Source organism: Lepus europaeus, chromosome 1 (genome assembly GCF_033115175.1).
Source record: "Lepus europaeus isolate LE1 chromosome 1, mLepTim1.pri, whole genome shotgun sequence".
Classification (NCBI taxonomy): Eukaryota; Metazoa; Chordata; class Mammalia; order Lagomorpha; family Leporidae; genus Lepus; species Lepus europaeus.
In genome coordinates this window covers 133,200,555-133,226,683 of record NC_084827.1, presented here as the reverse complement: position 1 = coordinate 133,226,683, position 26,129 = coordinate 133,200,555, and the positions used below count along the sequence as shown (strand labels likewise).

General features: G+C 39.4%; 1 protein-coding gene across 1 annotated transcript in view; it reads right to left on the bottom strand.

Moving 5' to 3' along the window:
* The window catches only part of ANKAR (ankyrin and armadillo repeat containing), a 64,848-nt gene that overhangs the window by 14,025 nt on the left and 24,694 nt on the right, over positions 1-26,129 (bottom strand). The window contains 9 exon segments of the mRNA XM_062189103.1: positions 3,191-3,297; positions 3,620-3,781; positions 3,868-4,021; positions 4,194-4,435; positions 7,359-7,527; positions 12,160-12,401; positions 13,597-13,701; positions 17,440-17,648; positions 19,147-19,348. Coding sequence (XP_062045087.1) covers positions 3,191-3,297; positions 3,620-3,781; positions 3,868-4,021; positions 4,194-4,435; positions 7,359-7,527; positions 12,160-12,401; positions 13,597-13,701; positions 17,440-17,648; positions 19,147-19,348 — 1,592 coding nt within the window.

Sequence of the window (26,129 nt, the reverse complement as noted above, 5' to 3'; positions counted from 1 at the left end):
TTATATAGGATACATTGTAGAAAAATAGTATAAAATCTGCTAAAATATATATCACTTATTCTAATTCTCTGACTAGTACTTAAAGAGTGGCATTGACAGTTTCCAGAAGAATGCCCCTTTAATTTTCAACAGCTGGGAAAACACTCTTCCTCTCTGTACTGAGACAACCATGGAGCTCCATGTGAGGCCGTGAGGGGTGGAGAGAGGGAGTTGGGCCAGTGGGACATGTCAGGAAGAATTACCTAAACTGCATAGTTAGATCCTTTCCACATCTAAATGTTTTTCAAACTTTCTGGAGAGCGTTAAAACTGCTAAAGTGCGTGTTAGCTAATGATCACTGTGGTGCAAGCTTTAATGAAAAAATCATTCTTTTGTGCTACTCCACAAAGCTTTGCTTCAGTTAGTAGGCATTTCATTAAAACTTGCAAGCCAATGATCAATAGCTAACATGCAATTTAGCACAGTTTTTAACTCTTTCTAATTCTAGTTCTGGAGTCATTTAGTGCACATTCTTCAGCCCGCTGGGAGGATGGGTTTTTTATATTATTGGAACTTAATAGGTAAATTTTAAAGTGCTACCCTGTGAGGTTGGTGCTTGGTGTAGCAGGTTAAGCTGCCACCTATGACACAGGCATCCCACTGTGGGCGCTGGTTCATGTTCTGGCTGCTCTACTTCCATCCTGCTCCCTGCTAATACAGCTGGGAAAGCAGCAGAGGATAGCCAAAGTACTTGGGCCCCTCCACCCACATGAGAAACCTGGGAGAGGCTCCTGGCCTTCTTAAATTACCCTGTGCATTTTTAGGAAAACGGTTAGAAATTTGAAAAGCATGACTATGAAATTATTGCAAAAAGTTGCATTCTTTATAGCATCTTATTTTGGGGAAATTTATTAAAACATATATTCTGATTTTTTAAAAAGATTATTTATTTGTTTACAGGCAAAGTTACAGAGAAGGAGAGACAGACAGAGAGAGAAATCTTCCACCTGCTGGTTCACTCCCCCAGATAGCCGCAACAGCCAGAGCTGGATGGATACCAAGCCAGGAAATAGGAGCTTCTTTCAGGTCTCCTACACGAGTGCAGGGGTCTAAGCACTTGGGCCCTCTTCTGCTACTTTCCCAGGCATATCAGCAGAGAGCTGGATCAGAAGAGGAACAGCTGGGACCTGAACCGGCGCCCTATGGGATGCCTGTGTAGGTGGCGGTTTAACCAACTACACCTCAGCACCAACCCCTATGGTCTGTTTTAATGTTTCAGAACATTAAATATATACTGAAATAAAGGTGGGAGATCTGTCACTCTTCCTCTTTCAAATAAAAGTAAGTAAAAATAATCATTTTTAAATATAAAATAGTGGGCTGGCATTGTGGCATGGATTAAGCTGTTACTGGGACACTGGTATCCCATATGAGTACCCACTTCAGTCCTGGCTGCTCCACTTCTGATCCAGTTCCCTGCTAAGGTGCCTGGGGAAGTTGCGGAAAATGGTCCAAGACTTGGGCCCCAGCCACCCACGTGGGAGACTGGGATAGAATTCCAGTCTCCTATCTTCAGCCTGGCCCCGCCCTGGCCATTGCAGCCTTTTGGGGAATGAACCAGCAGATGGGAGATCTCTCTGTCTCATCCTCTCTGTAACTGTGCCTTTCAAACTATCAAATACATTTTTAAAAGTAAAATAAAAGCCTATTTTATGTGACGTTTTCTATTACAAGTGAATTCTTATGGAATTCTTATGGAATTCACTTGTAATTCAAAAGTCAGTGTAGTTTTTATTCATAATTTAAGCTCAAAGAATGCTAGCATATGCATATTCCTTTTGTATCTCTAATCAACTTCTATAATAAAATAGTCTCTTTCATATCCAGGAAGGCCATATAACTTATGACATCTGTTCTGATAACAAACACATGTATTAAAAGGAATAACGCTGTTCACTTCATATTTTTCTTCCGTGTTATTTTGATTTCCCCATTTCCAACGCAGCCTATACAAAATTTTGAGAAGAAAATGCATTTCTTTTCTTATAATTTTATACCTAGCCAACTACAGATTTCCTTAATGTGTAAGGCCTTGGTAAAATGATTTGAATGGATGTGAATTTGATTTCATTTATCTCAGTTACTAGAAGTAAATGGATGAGTGAGTGACTTTTTAACAACTCACAGAAATCCTCTACAATGTCCACTCTTGAGAAGAGCAGTCTGCCAGCCCACACGTGCTGCGTGGAGGAAGGGAGGCCTGCTTGGATGGTGTAGCACTGGCAGGAATCATTTATCTTTAAGAGATATTGTCACTTAAGTCACACATCCCCAAAACCCCACTCACACTTAACAATCAATGTTTGAAGAAATGGGGGGAGGGAATATGTAAATAAGTTATCAAATATCTGAGGATAAAACTTCCTTGCAGAGATAAGAACATTAAGACTTTGTTATATTTAGGCCGGCGCCGTGGCTCAGTAGGCTAATCCTCCACCTTGCGGCGCCGGCACATCGGGTTCTAGTCCCAGTCGGGGCACCGATCCTGTCCCGGTTGCCCCTCTTCCAGGCCAGCTCTCTGCTGTGACCAGGGAATGCAGTGGAGGATGGCCCAAGTGCTTGGGCCCTGCACCCCATGGGAGACCAGGAGAAGCACCTGGCTCCTGCCATCGGATCAGTACGGTGTGCCGGCCGCAGCGCTCCTACTGCGGCGGCCATTGGAGGGTGAACCAATGGCAAAAAAGGAAGACCTTTCTCTCTGTTTCCCTCTACTGTCCACTCTGCCTGTCCAAAAAAAAAAAAAACTTTGTTATATTTGGAGAAATGATACTTTAATAAAGCCACAACTATCTTGTGGCTTGTAGCAAGCTTTTTTTGTTTAAAACTCTTAAAGGCTTTGTTTAAAAGGTTATTTTTTTTAATGCCTGTGAGCTTGCATAATGATGCAAAGTCTTTTTTTATATATAATTTTATTGATATAAGCTGAACACATTTCATGTATTTCATACATGTGGATTTAGGAGCACAATGATACTTTCTACTCTACCCTCCCTCCCACATTCCCCCCCCCCTCCTTCCTTTTTCTTCCTTTTAATGTTTACAAATTTGTGCTCACTTTAGCAGCACATACACTAATGTTTACAAATTTTTTAAAAGGGATTATTTCTTTTAATGCTACTGTATCAAAAAAAATGTAAACCTTTCTATGTACCTTAATGTTAGGAGAAGGGTGATTTCTTAGCAGTTGGATAAGTACTGGAAGGGCATCTTCCTCCACAATAAACTGCTGACTAACAGGATTGCTTGTGTGGGCTACACCTGTAAAAGTGCACACGCCAATAAGGTAATGGTGTTTTTCCACCTATAAATGGCAACTGTAGCTTGGTAGTTTTGGTTGACAAAGTATTGTAAAATAATATGAGTGGGAAATTATTAATAGCAATGCTATATTGACACATACATAACTTTTACTCAGCAAGATCTTGGAGACAGTTTTTTCAAAAACTATAATAGCCCTTTATAGATTAAATATGGCAAGGAGTTCCAAAAGTGGAGATACAGAGAAAGAGATTAACTCTACTTCTCTACTTGTGTCCTCTTTCTCATAGATATTTAAGAAAGTGAGAATAAGTATACAAACCAATACACATGGATCCCACTGCTCTGATGACACTGAGAAGTGTGCCTTCAGTTAATCTACTGATTTTTAGTAAGCGAACCAGCGGTGCAATTCCATTGCCTTCACATATTTGATTTTGATGCATCCTGCTGTCCTTACTTAGAGCTATTACTGCTTCACCTCCTGGTAGAGAAAAGCAAGAGATGCATATATGACCCATCAGTGCCTTGTTCTCCCTTGTACAGATTAGTGCACAGGAAACAACTTACCCACATACTGCATTTTAGCTGATGAAGACAGAAGCATACTGATTATAAAGTTGTATCCAATCTGCTCTGCCATGTGCTTTTGCTGTTTCAGTGACTGCCCAGCCAAGGCCCAAAGGGTCATTGCTCCTTGTTCTTTGACATCTATTTGAAAGGCCTATTGAAAAAGAACAAAATCCATTCATTCAGTGAATGTTTACTGAACACTTTAGGGATGGATGTTTTACAAAATATTTATTCAAGACTTTTAGTTTTCCACATATTTACTGACAAAATTCACAGTGGAATAACCATCTAAGCAAAATGACCAGTAAACACATAATTCCTACCTTTAGGAGTTTTAGAAGATATTTCGTTAATTTTCTTTCCAGAAATGCTTTCTGTATGAGAGGGTTGAAACTTGCCAATGATTCCACGGCCTCTGCACCTTTCACTTGGACACTAAGCTGTGTCCCTTTAAAAAGAGCTACCAGAGGATTGATGGCGCCTTCCATGATTATAGCATTCTGAATTTCCTTATTGTCACGCCCAACCTCAGCAATTGTAGCAGAAGATACGGCTTTCAACACATCTTCAAATTAATGCAAGGACAGTTTAGATAATCTTTTACAAGTTTTAATAGCAAAGATAGCATATTAGTTTTCCATATTATAAAATTAAATTTGTGGCCAGCGCCACGGCTCAATAGGCTAATCCTCCGCCTTGCGGCGCCAGCACACCGGGTTCTAGTTCCGGTCGGGGCGCCAGATTCTGTCCCGGTTGCCTCTCTTCCAGGCCAGCTCTCTGCTGTGGCCCAGGAGGGCAGTGGAGGATGGCCCAAGTGCTTGGGCCCTGCACCCGCATGGGAGACCAGGAGAAGCACCTGGCTCCTGCCTTTGGATCAGCGTGGTGCGCCAGCTGCAGCGCGCCAGCCGCGGCGGCCATTGGAGGGTGAACCAACGGCAAAGGAAGACCTTTCTCTCTCTCTCTCTCACTGTCCACTCTGCCTGTCAAAAAATTAAAAGAAAAAATTTAAAAAAAAATTAAATTTGTAGAAAATATGGAAAACAACAAGTGAGGGTCTCGATTCACCACCTAAACACAATATAACTAGTGGTTCAATAGCATTCTTATCTAATGAAGACAGATTTAGATAACTATATGGTTGTACTATGGAAACAATATCCTACATATTTTATTGAACAATAAAACCTTGTCCCATGTTTTTATGAACATCAATGTCTTCTAAATATTCCATTAATGTGTGTATCAAATTTCCTTCTCCACTCAGAGTTTGGAAATATACACTCTTTTCACTGTTTTAAACGATTCCAAGAGAAATGTTGTTGACACCTAAGTATTTCCTTTCAGGGTATATATCTTTTTTACCTTTAATAGAGAGTCTCAGGAATTACTGGAATAAGTCAGAACATCATGGTAAATTTGACTTCAAAACTAGTAACAGCCTTTTACCCTTCCACAATCAGAATTTAAGAGTACTGATGTTACTCTGTCTTTTTGGATATAGGTATGATCATTGAATACATAAACTGTAATAATCTGCTAGGTAAAAAGTGTCTCACTTTGTAATTTTGGTTACTGATGAGTCTGAATATTTTCCTAAATGCTCATTTTTTTTAAGATTTATTTTATTCATTTGAAAGACAGAGTTACAGAGAGAGGTAGAGACAGAGAGAGAGGTCTTCCATCTGCTGGTTCACTCCCCAGATGGCCGTGATGGCTGGAGCTGCGCAGATCTGAAGCCAGGAGCCAGGATCTTCTTTCTGGTTTTCCACGTGGGTGCAGGGGCCCAAGGACTTGGGCCATCTTCTGCTGTTTTCCCAGCCATAGCAGAGAGCTGGGTCGGAAGAGGAGCAGCCAGGACTAGAACCGGCACCCATATGGGATGCTGGCGCTTCAGGCTAGGGCTTTAACCCACCCACTGTGCCACAGTACCGGCCCCCCTAAATGCTTATTAACCAGTTACATTCATTATTTTTAAAACATATAGAAAAGTAAAAATAAATCAGAGAACCTGTATCCCTTACCTTGGATTTATAAATTTTTAATATATTATCAAATTGATTTTTATCTTTTCTAACAGAGCAGAACAGAGCAAAACTTTCGTCCACTGATTTACTCCCCAAATACCTGCAACAGCTCCAGGCCAGGGAAGCCAGGAGCTAGGAACCATATCTGGGTCTCCCAGATGGGTAATAAGGACTCATTTCTTGAGCTATTATCTCTCTCTCCCAGGGTGTGCATTTGCAGGAAGCTGGTCTTGGAAGAAGCAGGACTCAAACCCAGACACTCTGACATGGGATGCATGTCTTCCAAGCTGCACCAAATGGCCACCCCTCCAACTGTTATTCTTAAATAATGAAGTAAAAAATAGTGAGAAAGGACTTAGAGCAGAGACCTCAAGGAATTTTTTATGGAGCAAGAGGCTTTCAACTAATTTTACCACATGATAGAAGCTCTCAGAAGATGACACTTTTTTAAATTTGAAGTTCTTTTTATTCCTAGTGAATTGGCACAGACAGATGATAAACTGAGCAGGAAGAGAAAGTGACAGACTTTTACTTAAGTTTTTCTCTGCCCAGATTTGAGGGAAATGAAGATTGGAAGTTCACACTGTCAGGTACACTCCCTGGAATGAGATTATCCTTACAAAATCAAAGAGACCATTTGCAAATAGCTGCAAGAACTGCCTTGCGGTTTTCAATGTTCCTGGTACTGAGACATACTTCAGAAACTAAGAATTGGCCTGATGTCCTTGAATCTTGATATCAAATATGTAACAGCAAATCTGAAGTCCTTGCTGTAAGTTGCAATAACAGCTACAAATGACAGATCTGAACACTGTTCATACAAGAAGACATCTACCCTGGGCAGATTTGCATTACCTTCATTATTCATGCCAATATTTCCATTTATAAACATGTCTCATTAAATATTTTTCAAACAACTTTTTGCTTTTGAGAGTCAATTCCTATTATAAATTCAGCAGTTTAATTTTAAGTGTTCCAGGGGCTGGCACTGTGGTGTAGCGGGTAAAGCTGCTGCCTCATTGCCAGCATCCCATGTGGGCACCGGTTCGTGTCCTGGCTGCTCCACTTCCAATCCAGCTCTCTGCTACAGCCTGGGAAAGCAGTAGAGGACCTTGATCCAAGTCCTTGGGCCCCTTCACCTGCATGGGGAACTCAGAAGATGCTCCTGGCTCCTGGCTTCAGGTTGATGTAGCTCTGGCCATTGTGGCCATCTGGGGAGTGAACCAGCAGATGGAAGACTTTCTCTTTCTCTGCCTCTGCCTCTCTGTAACTCTGCCTTTCAAATAAATAAATAAATCTTTTAAAAAAATCTAAGTGTTCCAGATATTTAAGTTATGTTACATATGCCTAGACCCATTTGAAGACAAATCCAGGATGTCTGTTCAGATAGGATAAGCCCAAACCTTTATTTGCTTCATTGCATATATCTGTTTACTTTGAAATAATACCGAGACAGAGGCTCACCTGAATCAGAACTCAGAAATCTGATAAGATGTTGGATCCCATTGTGGTCTCTCACTGCTCTTTGGTTGATTTCATTTTTTATACACAATACCCGGATACAATTCATTACATTTACTAGCACATTTTCTATGTTTAATGTCAAGAGATTTATCAGAGCTGGTATTCCATTCTAAAAATAGTTAAAAAGGTAATTGCATTTGAATTTTTTGAGGATACATCCAATCTTTATTTAGAAACACAAGTTTCCAATTGTAAAATGTAAATATGTGGTTACTTCAAGGGATAACAATTATGTAGAAACAAATATGTCTACTGATGTGACATTAAATGAAAACTAATACAATTTTAAATAAATCTTACACGTTAACATTAAGGTAAACATTCAATAAATATATTTTAAAATAGCCTCCAAAATCATTTCAGGCTTTACATTCACTGATACATTTAGTAAATAGCCAACAGGTGAAGCGACTGAGGGAAATCAACCAATCAAAGACACTGCCCCATTTGGAAGCATGCACCATTTTGAACACTGTACTAGTAAATGGTAATTGCTTTTATGCAATACCAAATATTATTTTTAAATGTAAATATAATTTCCTTATTTTAAATAAAGAAAGCTTTTCACCCAACCAACAGAAATAATGCAAGAATATCAAGGAAAGAGTACTGCGATCCCATTTTCAACAAAGTTAGGAGACTTAATAAATGTGTGTGAGCTGTCAATAAGGAGGAAAGAGATCACCATGGCCATTGATTGCAGAAAAGGCTGGCAGGGCACAGTTTTCCAAATTAAGTGTCTCTACCTTGAGCGCAGAAGAAGAAACACAAGTCTGTCTGGAATGATAGGAATGGGTATGTGGGATGGTGGCTGACTCTTTCCCAGACCAGTCTGGCTAAATCCTGCCATACTAACCAGTACATAATCCACAAAGGGGAAAAGCCCCACGTATGCACTGAATGTGGAACAAACACTTATAAGAAGCCAGAGCTCATTAGAAATTGGACAATTCACACAAGGGAGAAACCTTATGAATGTAATGGGTGTAGAAAAGTGTTTTGCTAGAAGTCATACCTCATAGCACATCAGAGAAGTCACACATGGAAGAAACCTTAAAATGTTAGGAATGTGGAAAAGCCTTTCTTCAGAGGTCAATCCTGATTAAGCATCAGAGTATTCACAGAGGAGAAACCTTATGAATGTAGTAAATGTGGAAAACCATTTTCCTGAAATTCAAGTCTCAAGAGGCATAGTATAATTCACAAAGGTGGAAAACCTTTTGAATGTAATGAATGTGAAAAAAACCTCTAACCAGAAGTTGGACCTCAATAGACAAGACAACACACACGATGGAACAACACAAAAACCCAAAAGCCCTATCTATAAAATGAATGCAAAAATTTTTTTGCCAGCAGTCAGTCTTTAACACACATTGAGGGACACAGAACTTTCTACCATAATTCACCTCTGTTGCACAACCCATGCAGATGAAAAACCCTGTGAATGTAAGGAAGTAGAAAAACTTTTACTACAAGAAAAACTTCAACAAATGTCCACAAAATTGCAGACAGAAAATCACAAAAATACACTGTATGTGGAAAAAACCTTTGCAAGAATCACACCTCAGCAGGTACTGGAGAAATCATGTGGCACAATAAATCCTGTGTGAGAGAGTAGCTATGTATTCTTCACCATCTTTTTTCTCTTTGACATACAGTCTGCATTTTTAGCTTCCCTTTATTTTGAGTGGGACCACATAAATAATTTGTGCTTGCACAAATGCATTTTTGAACATAAGAAAGGACTAAAAAAACAAGAGCAATAATACAGCATTATGACAGAACTAAGATTGAACATTTATATCATTAAATGTAAATGAGCTAACTCAATTTAGAAACATAAATTTGGAATGTATATCTATCTATGTCTATCTATACACATACATATCTACACACACACACACATATCTACACACACATATACTATGGAATACTACTCAGTCACTCAGTCATAAAAAAAGAATGAAATCCTGCCTTTTGCAACAAGATGATGTGACTGGGGACCATTATGCTTAGTGAAATAAGCCAGTCCTGAAAAGACAAATACCATATGTTTTCTCTGATATGTGGCAGTTAATATAGCATACAGTAACTACATAAGAGTGAAACAGACATCTTGGGATTTGATTGTCATTTTTAGACCTTGTTTATTCTCTTGTGGAACTGTGCTCTTCCTGATTTTTAATATTGAATATTATGGCCAGTAGTGAATTAAGATTGTGATTATAGAGTGGATTAAAATTATGTCTTTGCAAAAATAAAAGAAAAAAGGAAGGAAGGAGGTGGATTGAAGGAAGGAAAAGGGAAGGGAAGGAAGTATGGTTATCTTCTTAGAACTGCACTTATGAAATACATGAGATCTGTTCTCACATTAATAAAATTTGAAAAACAAGTGACAAAATGTCTCTATGCATAGGAGGAACACATTTATCTTAACTTTGGCTAATTATTTGCATCACTGAGCATTATAAGGTCTAAGTAGATAAGACTAACTGACCAACTGTAGAGGTAGGCCTGCATGCGTCTATATTTGTAATATATTTTCTAAGTGATTACTAACAAACACAACACTAAATGACCCAGAAAAATGTTAAAGGCATTGTGGTGCAGTGGGTTGAGCTGCCACCTGTGACACCAGCATCCCATTCAAGCACAAGTTTTAGTCCTGGCTGTTCTGCTTTTGATTCAGCTCCTTGCTAATGTGCCTGGGAAAGCAGCAGAGAATGGCCCAAATTCTTGGGCCCCTGTCACCCTTGTGGGAGACCTGGATGGAATTCCAGGCTCATGGATTTGGCCTGGCCCTGCCCCAGGTGTTGTGAACATTTGAGGAGTGAACCAGTGGATGAAAGATTTCTCTGACTCTCATTTTCTGTCTGTATTACTGCCCTTCAAATAAATAAATAAATGTGTATTAAAAAGCTAAAAAGGATGATCAAAGACAAATTAAATATGAGAACACAAACACTTTTGGCTAAGATAGAATTCAAGGTAAAATATAAAAATTGACATTTTAAAAAGGTACATCTTATAATGCTAAAGTATTCAACCCTTAATGAAGAAGCATAACCTGAAAAAAAAAACTATTATAACTCCCTTATAAATAGCTAACTAGAGGACTTACATAAAACATTAGCAGATATAATAATGTGGATTTTATTTGAAGAAATATAGCATAACAAAAATTCCATTGTTATACAAAAATCAACTCACAATGGAGCAATGATCTAAACCTAAGAGTGGAAAGCATCAAAACATTAGAGGAAAACGTAGGCGAAACCCTGCAAGACATTGGCATGACAAAGATTTCTTGTAAAAGACCATGGAAGCACAGGCAAAAAAAACATCAAACTAATAAACTTCTGCACAGCAAAGGAAATGCTCAACAAAGTGAAGATGCAACTGACAGAATGGGAGAAAGATCTGCATCTGATAAAAGCTTAATGATCAGAATATACAAGAAGCTCAAGAAACTCAACAAAAACAAAACAATCCAGTTAAAAAATGAGTAAAGGATATGAACAGGAATTTTTCCAAGGATGAAATACAAATAGCCAACAGTCACATGAAAAAAATGCTCAGGATCACTAGCCATCAGGGAAATGTAAAAAACCACAATGAGGAATCACCTCATCCCAGTCAGAAGGACTATCATTCAAAACTCAAAAAATAACAAAAGTTGATGAGAATGTAAGAAAGCAGTACCCCAATATGCTTTTGATGGGAATGTAAACTGGTAAAACATTATGGAAGACAGTATGAAATTCCTCAGTGAACAAAAAACAGATTTACCATATGACCCAGTTATCCCACTCTTGGGAATATATACAAAGGAAATGAAATCAGTTTGTTGAAAGAGCAATCTGTACCTCCATGTTTACAGCAGCTCAATTCACAATAGCTAAGGTACAGAACCAACTTAGATGTCCATCAAGAGATGATTGGATAAAGAAAATGTAGTATAAATATACAATGGAATACCATTCAGCCATTAAAAAGAATGAAATCCAGTCTTTTACAAGAAAATGTATACATTTGGAGACTAATGCTTAGTGAAATATGCCCAACCCAAAAAGACAAATATCATATGCTTTATCTGATTTGTGGTAGCTAATATAAAAGTACCAAAAAATTCAATGTATGAGTGAAACTGACATCTTGGGATTTGATTATTATTTATAACCCTTATCTACAGTCCTGCGGAACTGTGAGCTTTCTACTTTTTACTTGTTGAACTTTTTATTTGGTGAAGCTTTAAGTCTGACTGAAGTAAATCAAAAATTTTATCATAAAAATTAAAAAAGAAAGAAAAGAAGGTGGAGGGAAGTATTATTATATTCATAGAACTGTATCTATGAACTACATGAAATCTTTTCTCTTTGTATAAATAAAAAAGATTGCATGGCATTCATCAAGCATAGTTTTAGTACCTTGTAGTGTACAATTAGACCACATTTCTGAACAGGAAGAATAATAGCCAGAATGGTAGGGTTTCTCCTAATACCTCCTTATAAGAAACAACATACACTGACATATGAAAAATGCTCCATCATCTATTTCTGGACTGTACTCAAATGCAAACTTCTTAGTGAAGTATTTTGCACCAGGCTCCCTATCTCCCCCTTGCCTGTTTATCCCTCTCAGAGTTTTGCCACTGTGTAACTTAAGTCTCCACTTTCCCAGTCTCTATATGGCAGAACACTGTCAGTTAAAAAAAAAATCATGCTTTAGGAAAAGAACTTACATATTTGGCAACAACATCCTTGTTTTCACACTGAGCAATATCATAGAGAATGACAGCACAGCGAGAGTGCAGCTCAGGTTCATCAGATGCCAAGAGGTTGATCACAGCTGGAATGCCTCCTGACTCGACTATAGCATGCACTACGCTGTTATGGGTTGAGATATTACTCAATAACCCAACAGTTTTGCACTGTAATTTTATTTTGGGACATTTTAATAGATTGATTAATGCAGGAATGGTGCCTGAAATGAAAAGAAAGAAATAAAGAAAGAAAGGGGGGGGGGGAGAGAGAGAGAGAGAGAGAGAGAGAAGGAGGTGGGAAGAAAAGAAAATAAATATATCATGAATTATTCATAACCATTTGTAGCCAATTAATCATAAGATTTAAATAACCCTATGGGTATTGCAATATAAAATTAACAAGTAATTTTATGAGATATTTACAAAGTAATCATTTAAAATTATATGAATACACTTTTCTGTGTTGTCTATGATACACGCAGTTCTCTGTGTTCCTACATTTGATTTTCTCATAGCACACAATCATATATTTTATATTAGTAACTTTACGTGATCATTGAAATACTGAATGCTGGCTGAAGATCATTGATAAATTCTTTGTATTCATTGGGCATGGTTAAAAATAGAAAATCTGGCTTCACCTGGATATTTGTTATACAATGTGAGGTTAAAAGAAAGTAAATTATAGAATACACACAAATTCTAGAAAAATACCAATTACAATTATGGCTTTTCTTATTTATTCATTTAGCTAGCTGAAATGAAACACCCTTCATGACTTAAGTCTAAGGTTCGTTTTTGAACACAGAGTTTTTTTGTACATATTTTAAAGGTCACATCAGGATATCCTGTTATCAAAAACATTTTAATTCATTCATTCAACAGTATTTATGGACCATCTTGTGAATACTCAATTTCCACATTAGGGTAGTGTTACCATATTGGACAGCAAAGATGAAACTTTTCCATCATTTCATAGAGTTATGTTGTACAGTGATGTAATGACAACAATCTTATAAGGTAGAAACATGCTATTAAGGAGGATATTCGAGTACAGAGGCTAAGCAATTAGCTTCAATTCTGAAACCAGAGCTAGTCGAAAACCAGGCCTAATACTTCATCTGCTTTTTAAATTTAAAAACAAATCATGCAAATTCAGAATAGGAATAATTTCTAAATTAAATATGAAAGTAATATGATAATATAATTTAACATCAAATTGCAAACTTTTAGAGAAATAGAATTTATGTAGTTTTTCTTAAGTTCAGGCTTCATGTGGAAAAAATACATAAAGTGCTTTCAGTTAGAAAAATTTAAAATCAATTAAAAATTTCCTTCTCAGTAGAGTGATCGACCTGAATATAAAATGATTCTACATAGAACAATGTAAGAAGAAGATAGTAGATTTTGCTTCACCTGCATCCAAAATACATTTCCAGTATCGATCATTCGCTAAGCAAATTACTTCTAAGGACATGACCGCCATCATCCTCCTTTTATAGCTTTCACACTGCAGCATTTCTAGTAAGTAATCAGCAGAGAAACACAAACTGTCATTTAAATAAGAGGCTGTGGAATGGTTGGTTCTGTTTCTGTAGCAGCCAAGTGAACCCAAAGGCTGAGATTAGCACCATTACCATCAGCTGCAAGCATTAAAGCCCATATAATTAACAGGGGGAAAAAAAATCTTAAACATCATTCATTATTTTTGGTCCAAATGAGTTGGACTAACTTGTCACATAGTTCAAATTCACTTGGAAAATAGTACATCTACATCTCTCAGCTGCTTAAAATTAGTTGTTGAATAAAATTTGAGTATGGGTTTTCAAGGCTAGTTAAGTAAATTACATTATCCTCAATAAAAATTTAATATCCATTCGATATGAGGCTTTATACATCTCGAGTGTGACAAACATACCTTTAAAAAAACCTTGAATGAACTGGTATTCCAGACTGAAAACAATACAAATACACACACTTCTAAACAAGTCTGTGGTGTGTGAGCAAAACCACACAGAAATATGCTTTCCTCATCTCTGTATCCAGCCACTCTGCTACTTAAAATGTCCTATCCCTCCCTTGGCTGGGTCAATCCAAGGGACCCTCCCTTAAAACTCAGCTTCCACCCCAAGAGCTGGCCCTGCAGACTTCGGATAACCCAACTTATTCTTCATTTACCCAGAGTGGAAATGGGCAGTGTGAGGAGGGGGAGCTAATCCAGGGGGCAAGGCAAAGAAGCATCTGGCTTGTGTATTCTGTTCCAACCATTATCAGAACTTCCCATCTAAGGCTGTAGGAAGAAGTGGTCATCAGTTTTCTGTATCACGAGGCTATTCCTGTTAGGGACCAGATTTTCCTAATAGCAAGCTAGGTATTGCAGTGGTTTAGTCTGTTAAAATAATAGGATGGTCCTCTCACTTGCTCCTAAAAAGACAAAGTTACAATGTTGTATATACATGCAATCAGACATTGAAAACACTTTCCAATATATATTGGGGCTGGTATACTTGAAATATGTATCCAGTTCTAAGAAAATTCCAAGACTGGTATTGAGCCAATTATTCAAACTAAATATTCAGGCCGGTGCTGCGGCTCACTAGGCTAATCCTCCGCCTGCGGCGCCCGGCACTCCAGGTTCTTGTCCCAGTTGGGGCGCCGGATTCTGACCTGGTTGCTCCTCTTCCAGTCCAGCTCTCTGCTGTGGCCCGAGAGGGCAGTGGAGGATGGCCCAGGTCCTTGGGCCCTGCACCTGCATGGGAGACCAGGAAGAAGCACCTGGCTCCTGGCTTTGGATCAGCGCAGCGCGCGGGCCGCAGCATGCCACCCATGGCAGCCATTTGGGGGGTGAACGAATGGAAAAGGAAGACCTTTCTCTCTGTCTCTAACTCTGCCTGTCAAAAAAAAAAAAAAAAAAAAAAAAAAAAAAAACTAAATATTCAAACTTCTTGAATTAGGAGAGTAGGACTGAAAATATTAAGTACATCTTATCCTATCCTAAATGCATCACCGGAGGAAATCAGTTCTCATTCTCCAATTTCTTTCTTTTTTACTTTGTTTTTATTTTATCAAAGTCATGGTTTCTGGCCCCTACCATCCCCTACTCATTTGGATCCATCTCTCCAGATCTAAACATTTTAGACTCTTTCCTATATCTTCTGTGATTTACGTGTCTCCCTGTTTTTCCATAATTACATACACTGCTATGTTTGCCATATTAATTTTAGACATCACTAATCAACTTCATGTTATGGAAAACCAGCTCCTTCAGGGTGGTTCTGTTATTTTCCTCTTGCTTCCCTTTCCCCTAGGATTTTTTTTTTTTTTTTTAACAGGCAGAGTGGATAGTGAGAGAGACAGAGAGACAGAGAGAAAGGTCTTCCTTTTTGCCGTTGGTTCACCCTCCAATGGCCGCTGCGGCCGGCGCATCGCGCCAATCCGATGGCAGGAGCCAGGTGCTTCTCCTGGTCTCCCATGCGGGTGCAGGGCCCAAGGACTTGGGCCATCCTCCACTGCTTTCCCGGGCCATAGCAGAGAGCTGGCCTGGAAGAGGGGCAACCAGGATAGAATCCGGCACCCCAACCGGGACTGGAACCCGGTGTGCCGGCGCCACAAGGCGGAGAATTAGCCTGTTGAGCCACGGTGCCGGCCTCCCCTAGGATTTTTAGTTAAATCAATACTTAGTACCTCTATTACGATGCCTATTCATGTTATTCACAGCTGAGCACTGTAATGTACTATAGTTATATCATATTTCACTTTTGTTTTTTATGGACATAATAATTTCATTTTATTTCATCTGCTTAATTTTCTTTATATCTATTGATAATTCCTCCCATCCGCCACTGATGGATTGGTTGTACAGTTCTGTTCTGTATATTCCCTTTGCATTCCTTTTGGGTCACACCCTCTATTCCTGGGTGTGTGTCTGTCTCTTTGTCTCTCTCTCTCTCTCTCTCTCTCTCTCTCTCTCTCTCTCTGTTTTGTTTGTTGGGCAGAATTCCAGGCTTGGTATCTTTAGGCCTTTACTGGTTAGTCTTTACAGAGAGCACTCCTGATTGGCTCTGTCAGTTCTCAAGCCTTTTGAGATTTTATGATGTTCTCAGTCTAGGAAGTTTCCTGCCTTTCCACTGTTGGCTTGAAGTGATTTTCTCTGGCCAGCTAAGTCCTAAAACTTACTTGTTTCCATCTTCTAATATTCTATTGCTATTATATACTTTCATGGTTTCCCTTGAATACTTTATTCTGGTTCATTACTAATAATTATTTTATAGTTTATGTAATTATACTTTTATATGATTATTAATTTATATAATTATTGTAATTGTTTTATTTATTTATAATTATGTCCATGTAACTATAAAGGTCTTGGGAAGGAATAAAATTAGATGTGAACATTCAGCTGACTTGATAATTTATATTCTTATAGTATTTTTGCCTAGACTGAATATAAATTTGGAGAAAAAAAATATAAGTTTGGAGAAGAATTTTCACAAAATACTTATCCAAATATTGAGGAAAGATTTTGCTGAATTTCTCTCTGATATTAAGTAAAATGTATAAATTGGAGGAAATGTTTTCCAATTTAATTTCTTCCTTCTTTCCTTTCTTTTGTTATAATTCTTTTTTTTTTTTTTTTATGGAGGAAAGGATGGTTGAGCTTTTGAAGAAAGTTGGAAGGTAAAAATAATTATAATGCTGTAAAACATAGTCTGGGTCACAGATCTTTAACTTAGAAATAAAATGACTACTTTTGTACACAAGGAATTAGAGTCCTATGTTGCTTTTTCCTAGCTTTTAAATGTGTATTTATTTATTTTAAAGGCAGAATGAGAGAGAGAGAGAGCAAGAGACAGAAATGGAAAGAGATCTTCCATTCACTGGTTCATCCCCCAGTGCTACCAACAGCCCATGATGGACCACGTCACAGTCCGAAGCCTGGACCTCAATCCAGGTCCTCTAGGTATGTGGCAGGAACCCGATTATTTGAACCATCATCACCTGGTGCCTCCCAGGGTGTACACCAACAGGAAGCTAGAGTCAGGAGAGAAGCTGGGACTCGAACTCTGGCACTGCAGTATGGAATGCAGGCATCCCAAATAGTGTCATAACTGCTGTTCCAAATGCCCACTCCTATTTCATCATTTTAAGTGTTTAAAATATGATGCATATATTTTATATGCTCTATTTCAGGGTATCAATACTTAAATCCAATATTAATCAGACATTTATTTTAGAAGAAATCATATGTTCTATACTCACCTACCAAAGTTTTCCAAACTGGGAGTTCAGGAATATCTAGCTCTATTATATGTTTGAGAACCTCTGTGTGAAAGGTTAGCACTGATAAGTGAATAATATTATTTCCCTTGGCATCCGTTTTTCTCCAGTTAGCACCAAGAGAAAACAGGTACTGAATGGTGTCCAGTGCTCCTGAAGTGGCAGCAAGTAACAAGGGAGTACACTGATTCCTAAAAATCAAGGAACATATTATAATAGGGTACACATATATAGTCACGTCTACTCATTGTAAAACTATTCAAACTGTTGGAGGATGGTAGGATTTCTACATAATATTTTCCTTATGAGTTCTTGCCTTCTAAGTTCCACATATGAATAGGTTTTGTGCTGCCTTTAGTACTGGTTTCTACCTTTCCTCCCAACTTAACTGTCATGACTTATATTTTGTTTAGATGCGGATCATGCACAAAATTCTTGGTGTACTCTATCCTATTTAATCCTTTTAACAATAATATGGCTGAAGGAAAAAAAAAAAACAAGGCAGATGTTATCAGCCCATTTTAGAAATGACAAAACTGTGGTTCAAGTAGTAGTCAAATCCATTTCTTTCATGTTCAGTTTTCAAATCCTAGCTTCGTCACTGTGGCAGAAACGAACATTTTTTTTCTCAAACAACTACTAACTGCCTTTTAGATACTGAAGACCTTTGGGTTGGGTATTGGGTCATACCACCCAATATTACATTTTCCACCTTCCCTTATAGACAGATATTGCCATACAACTAAGTTTAGAAAACAGGATGGAAGGTACACAGGTAGCTCCCTAAAAAGAAAGGAGTATGTTAATGCTTTTACTCTCTTTCTGTTCTCATGGCTCAATTCAGGGATGATAATGCAAACAGAAATCAGCATTCAGGCTGATGACAATGGAAGCCTTAGGTTAGGGAACAATAAGATGAAGCCAGTGCCCTTCACACCTTCAAACCATTATGCAAGCCACAGACCACTGAATAACAGTGGACTGGCTACTTGAAGACCTAGTTAAAACTAGGTCTAAATCAGGTTCAGAGATTTAAAAATATAGTAACTTGGTCTTTAGCCTTCAGGCCAAGAGTACACCAACAGGAAAAGTCACAGGTCCACCCTATGGGTTGATAGCCAGCTAAGTTGTAAACAAAATGACTGTTCGGGATTTTTTTTTTTTAATTGTAAAGTTATTTTATTCTTTTTAGTGCATTTCTCTTCTGAATACCAATCCATATTTCTGTCATCCCAGGCCTATCCACTTGGTCTAGAGCTCTAGGGGCTGCCTCCTATTGTATGGGGTCCAGTTTAGAGCAACATTTTCCTCCCTACTATCAGGTTTCCTTCTTGGAACTAACTGGGTAACCTGAGAAACCAATCTGTGGAACCATAGAACTGGGATCAGGTTAGATCAAAATCCCTAGGGCTTGCTTCTTATTCTTATGAAAAACACGCACAAGTTGAAAGAACTCTTATAAATTCTAAAGACAAGTGGTAGCAAGTTTGTTCCCTTTATAGAAACAGAACATTTTTTTTAAAAAAAAGAAGAAAAAAAGAGTTTCAAAAAAGAAAAAAAGTAACAACAGCAGAGAAAGCTTTACATGTTTTTCAAATCATCCGTATCAATAATGCATTTTAGTGTCAGTTTGTGGGGCAAGCGACGCGAAGCAGAAATGTATATTCTTGTCAATGCTTCCTAACTTACTCAGCTGTTGTCTCAGCTTCCAGCAAACTAGGATCCTTCCTGCAGAGAGCAATGGTAATGCAGATGTTGTCGTAGAAAGCAGCAAAGTGAATCGGCATCCAGCCTCGCTTTTCAGAAAGTGTGTAGTCAGCTTTGAAGCAGAGTAGACAGATGGTTGTCTCTAAGGAACAGGCCTGTGCAGCCAGGTGCAGGGGTGTTGGGCCTAGAGTGGATGAATGATGACTTCTGTGACCAAGGACTAACAGTCATAAAACATTTACCTTTATGGTATCCAACCACAGTGCCTAGTACTGTATCACATAAAATCTCCTATATAGCTACTAGAAACATTAATTTGGGTAATCCTGTATATATCTAACTCAGGATGTCTGACTATTAAAATATCACTTTGCGGGGCTGGCACCATGGTGCACTAGGTTAATCCTCCGCCTGTGGCACCGGCATCCCATATGGGCGCCAGGTTCTAGTCCCGATTGCTCCTCTTCCAGTCTAGCTCTCTGCTGTGGCCTGGGAGTGCAGTGGAGGATGGCCCAAGTGCTTGGGTCCCTGTACCCGCGTGGGAGACCAGGAGGAAGCACCTGGCTCCTGGCTTAGGATCGGTACAGCACCGGCCGTGGTGGCCATTTGGGGGGTGAACCAATGGAAGGAAGACCTTTCTGTCTGTCTCTCTCTCTGTGTCTATAACTCTGTCAAATAAATAAATTTTAAAAAATCACTTTGCTTTATAAGCAAAGAAATAGCACTGAACATATTAAATATTTGAAAATTGAAGCCATGTAAAATATTCTTGTGATAAAATAATGTATTTATTGTTTAAATTGTTTTCCATCTTATTCAAATGTAGCAAATGACGAATCCTTTGACAATAAAAACCAATGTTCACAAAATGCCTCTATGTCACAAAATCTAGCTGCCATTTTTCAATTCATCTTACTAACCCCTTAACAGTATTTTTATATTGTTGACACTTTCTATTACTGAAAATAGTTTCTTCTCTTGGCGTTTGTGATATCACATCTTCCATTTTTCTCCTTCCTTTCTGGCTACTCCTTTGTAGTACCTCTGGGTCCTTCTCATTGACCTAGTGTCCAAATGAGCCTTAACGCTTTATCTTGGGTGTTTTCCCCTTCTCAATGGCTTCATTTACTATCTGTAAGTTAAGGATTCCCAGGATTATGTTTCTAGGTCAAATACTGTCTCTGAGCTCCAGATCTATATCTCCAACATCTCACTAAGCACCTCTACACATCATCCCAAACTTCAGTGTTTTCAAAATTGGAAACCTATCTTTCCCTCCAAAGATAGTCCACTTTCATTGTTCCCTAAATCAGTGAAAGATATCATGATCCAGGGAGTTCTAAAACCAGAACCTGGAAGGCATCCTGGCACTTTGTTCTATCTTTATAACTGGCCCAGCAACAAATATAAATATCTCTAGAATATATCTTTACTGCCACCTCTACCCTTGTTAAAGCCATAACTACCTCCCAACTGATATCTAGTCCTTGTTCTTGGTTCACTCAATCTATTTTTCTTCAAGACGTAAATCTCATCTTTTCATATCCTTGCTAAAAAACTTTTCAGTGGCTTCTCAAGGTCACGTGATCCTATGGAAAAGTGACAGGATCCACTGGCTCTAAATTAGCTTGGACAACCATCTACAATTCCCTTTCCTCCCACTCTAGCAAAACAAAACAAAACAGCAAAACATGGAGGGCAGGGTTTGTGGGCATCTGGCACAGTAGTGGAGATGCCTCTTGGGATACCTGCATCCCACATCAGGGTGCCTGGTTCCAAGTCCTGTTCCACTCATTGTCCCAGCTTCCTGCTGTTGCACACTCCAGGAGGTAGCGCTTGATGTTCTATTACTTGGATCCCTGCCATCCATATGGGAGACACAACCAAGTTCCGGGCTCCCAACTTTGACCTGGGGCACTCCTGACTGCCTGGCTGATGCAAGAATTTGGTGACCAAATCAGAAGATGGAAGATGTCTCTGTTCCATTTCTCTCTTTGTCAAATATCTTTCACTTTTAAGTCTCCCTGAAATATTCATACCTCTAACAGTTTCCATCTCATGTATGATTCTTCCCTTATCAGCATCTAGCTAACTCCTATTCATTCACTGGCTTCAATGGTATTTCTTCAACAAAGCGTTGCTTTCATTAAATCTCTTTCAACTTTCAAACTTCTAGTGTCCTCTTGCATGCTTTAGTAGTTTAAGTTTTATATTATAGTTTTTGTGAGTCTATACAATCTGGCCCAAATCTCTATATTTAAAATTACTGCCCAGTCCTACAAGTTTCTGGCCCAGCGTGTAAGGAGCTTAGAGGTTACTACTTTATCCTAACAAGTAGAAAGTCAAGCCAACTGAAAAATCATATCACAGAGTCATAGACAAACTGATGCCCTCAAAACTGAAGACTCAGAGCAACATAACCTCCTGGAACAGAACTCTACGAGCAGAAACTTCTTCAGAATCAGCCAGTATTGGGTTAGGAAAATCTTTTAAAAAATATTTATCCATTCATTTGAAAGGCAGAGTTATACAAGGAGAGGGAGAGATGCCAGAAACAGAGACAGAGACATCTTCCATCCACTGGTTCACTCCACAAATGTCCACAATGGCTGGGGCTGGGCCAGGTGAAAGACAGGAGCCCAGAACTCCATCCAGGTCTCCCACATGAGTGGAGGGACCCAAGTACTCAGGCCATCCTCTGCTGCCTTCCCAGATGTGGTAACAGGGAGTTGGGTTGGAAGTGGAGCAGCCAGAACTAGAACTGGCACTAATCTGGGATTGCTGGCATCTCAGGTGGCAACTTAATCTGGTACACCATAATGCTGTCCCCCCCCCCCACCATAGGAAAATCTTAACTACATCTGAATTGCTGGAGGCTCAATGTAGACAAGTACCAGAATTAAAAACTCAAAAGGGACTAGTTTTAGGAGACAAGAGTGGGAGGGGAAGGGGTCATGCTTGTATGTTTCACCTCCAGGAAGTCTACCAGGTCTTTACAGTGAATACCATGTTGGAGGAAAATCCTCTTCTGCATCCAGTAGGCAGAGGCAAAAGGAATCATTTAAAAATGATCCAGAGCTCTCTGTTCCTAACAAGGTTGCTCTCTGTAGAAACTGTTTTAGCAGAGCCTAACCTGCTGAGTTTTTGTCAGAACTTAACCTACTTAGGGAACAGAAATTTCCAACCCAAGCCCCTTCCAAGAAACAGAAGGGGAGTGAGAAGTACTGGTGAAGTTCAACACCTACAGGCAAAGATTCACCAAAAGGCTGCAACCTAATCATTGGACTAGAGCCTGCTTCCCTATTCCCCACACCTTACTCCTCTTTATTGACTATTTGCTACAAGTCCCCTTTATGTCTGGCTTTCCAGAAAAATGGACAAGGCATGTTAGAACACACACAAAACACAGTTTGAAGAGCTAGAGTGAGCACCAGAACCAGACAAGGTAGGAAAGTTAGAATTATTAGAGAAGAAATTTAAAATAACTACAATTAATATGCTATAAATTCTAACAGATGAAGTTGGCAGCTGGCAAGAGCAGATGGACAATGTAAGCAGAAAGAGTTGGCAATCCTTCTATCCCCAAGAAATAAATCCATCAATCCTAAGAACTAAAGGAGATGCAAGAAAGATTAAGAAAAAAAAACATTGCAATAAAAATGAAGAATGCCTTTGATGAACTTAATAGTAGACTACATATAGCTAAGCAAAGAAGCTCTGAGCTTGCTGATGCACCACCAGAAACCTTCAAGACTGAAAAGTAAAAAGACCAAAGACTGAAATGAAAACAGAAGGAGAAGAAAGAAATATAAGAAATATCTGAAACACTAATGACTGAGAATGCCCCTCCAGTGAATGTCACATTCCAAACTGATATGTGATAAATAGGCAGGTAGTTAGGTAACACCTGCTGAGCTGGAAGTCTCAAGGCCCCATATGTAATTCTATCCTCCTACTTGTCAAACAAAATGCTCCCTTTCTCAGGATGCACCTGTTTCCTCCTGGACCTAATGGCATGCACCATGAAAATATGTATATTAAGCTCCAAGTGGAACTTGGGAAGGAACGACATAATTCACAGATGGCTTCATGCCTGTACAGGCACCACCCCCTACCTCACAGAAAAGACCAGCAATTGGAAGGGGCTCTCTCTTTTGCCTGGGACCCCAGCTGGAGGTGTTACATAGTGCCCTCTCTCTTTCTCCTTCACCATACCTCCCTCTTCAGACAATCCTCTGGCCCACTGCTCACTCATGATGGGTATTTCCCTTTGCATGAGCAACCCAGGCTCATGAGTGTGTGCTCAATTTCTTATCTTTTGAATAAATTGTTATAACCTTGCACACCTTATATGTATCTGCACTTTGAATGCTTTTCTTTGTGCAAGCAAGAACCCGCAGTGAGATTAATGCACCCCTTGCCCATGGCATATTGGTGAGACAGCCAGGAGTTTGAGAAAGCTGGACTGTGACCCCCAGAAGTGACAGTGGGGAAGTGAATTTGAGCCTTTCTCAGCTGCACTGTGGTTCTTAGTTGCTTGTAAAATTCTATACTCTCTCCCCACCCATCACTGTCTCTATTTGGGGTTTGGGGCAGGCTGTTTAAAATGAACATTTGGGTGCTTTTGTTTTAATGCTAGTAGCTGGCTGTTAGGTCTGGACAGAGGTAAATGTAATGCAGGGGGAGAGACGTCTGGCTCTTGGCCACTAGTTGATAATTTATGAGTGTCCACAGTTTGGCTACCATGTTTCTGGACATAGTGTCTACCACAAGACAGGTTGGCTCTTAGTACTGGTTGTGATTATAAAGAAAAATGAAAGTATGCCATTGAAAAAATTAAAAGGAAGGAAGGAAGGAAGAAGGGCAGTGGGGGGAGGGAGCAGGGTAGGGTAGGAAATATCATTATGTTCTTAATATTGTACATGTGAAATATGTTAAGGTTGTTCCCTTATATAAATAAAAATATTTAAAGAATTCAGGCCGGCGCCGCGGCTCACTAGGCTAATCCTCCGCCTTGCGGCGCCAGCACACCGGGTTCTAGTCCTGGTCAGGGCACTGATCCTGTCCCGGTTGCCCCTCTTCCAGGCCAGCTCTCTGCTGTGGCCAGGGAGTGCAGTGGAGGATGGCCCAAGTCCTTGGGCCCTGCACCCCATGGGAGACCAGGAGAAGCACCTGGCTCCTGCCATCGGATCAGCGCGGTGCGCCGGCCGCAGCGCGCCTACTGCAGCGGCCATTGGAGGGTGAACCAATGGCAAAAGGAAGACCCTTCTCTCTGCTCTCTGTCTCTCTCTCACTGTCCACTCTGCCTGTCAAAAATTTAAAAAAAAAAAAAAAGAATTCAAACATATATATGAGGATATTTTAAAATGATGATGGAAAACAGAATTAAAACATAAGTTTATTTTGTTGTAAAATTTTTTGGAATCTATGCATTTTTTCATAAAATACATTTTTAAATTAATTTTTCATGAAAAATTTTTTTGACATTGCAATGTTGGATACATGTCACTATACATTTGTCAAAAGCCACAAAGTACACAATACTATGAGTGAACTCTAATGTAAAGTATAGACTTTGGGTGATAACATGTCAATGTAAGTTCATCTACCATAACAGGTAACACTAGTGTGGCAGGTAATGTCAATAGAGGGGGAGGCTGTACATGTTTGTGGGCAGAAGGGATACAGGAACTCTGCACTTGCAGCTCAATTTTGCTATAAATCTAAAAGCACTGGGGAAAAACTTCACCCTCATTCCCCCATACAAGGATGGCTTATTTTTCCTTACTAGGCTGAACACTAGTCATCATCACACGGCCCTGGTGTTATTTTCAGGTTCTAAGTCTTTGCTCTTTCTGTTACATGCAGCTGAAATGCCGTCTTCTTTTCTTTTTTACCTATTGAAAAACTACTGCAATGCCATGGGCAAACTTAAGGCCCACTTCTGCACGAGATCTTCAGAGGCCCTCCAGTATATGGCCAGGACACAGGAAAGGGAAGCTAGGTGTAGCTACAATGTTGTTTGGGGAGACAAATAGGCAGAGGTGGAAGTCAGCCCAAGAACAGCCAGGAGTGAGACTGCTATGTGTGAGATCAGGGTTGGAATCTTGAAAAGCTACTGAGTATTAGGGCTCATGTTAAATATGAATCTGATGGAGCCCAGTCAGGCTAGCACTTTTCAGTGGAGCGAGCGGGCTTGCCAGGGCCGGTGGAAACACGGAGGGTCAAACAAGAAGATGGGCCAGGAAATAGGGTCTAAAACAGACAGGAGAGGAGGTGAGTTAAGACTTGAATCCAAATCAGGTGAAACAGCAAAAATTTCATCCAGTTAGGCAAGCTGAATGGCCAAGATCTGCAACGTGCAGCTTGTTACTGACATTTTTAAGTTGCTCCAGCCAGTGCTGGTTCATCTCCATCAGTGGAAAGCAGTTAACTGCTCTCAGGAGAAACATCAAAATGATCTAAAGCGGCATTTTCAAAAACCACACCAGAAACAGCAGCAGCAGCAGCAGCAACAACAACAACAACACACACACAGTTCCCCACCGATCCCTCCACCTCTACAGTTCACCCACCTCCAAAAGTTATTTCAACACAACCTAGGAGTAGTAATACAATTCTTATATGCCACTCCATCCTTTATTCCTTTAAAATGTGCTTAATGGAAACGCAGTATCTTGGCTCCCACCCTAGTTCTTCTAAATCACAATCCAGATTTTAACAAGATCCTTGGGTCATTCATACTTATAAGAAAGAACTAGTTAGTCCACAGCATCAATAGTGGTGAGGTTTAAGAAATGCTAGAAGTCAGAGAATCGTTATACTCATATAGCCTGAAGAAATTATTCTTTGAAAACCCTGAGGATGCATTACTGGGATCTGAAAGCCATGCTGACTTCCCCTTCTCTGAATTTCCATGGTATGCTACTATTTACTAATTATGCCCGTGACTATGAAATGGTACG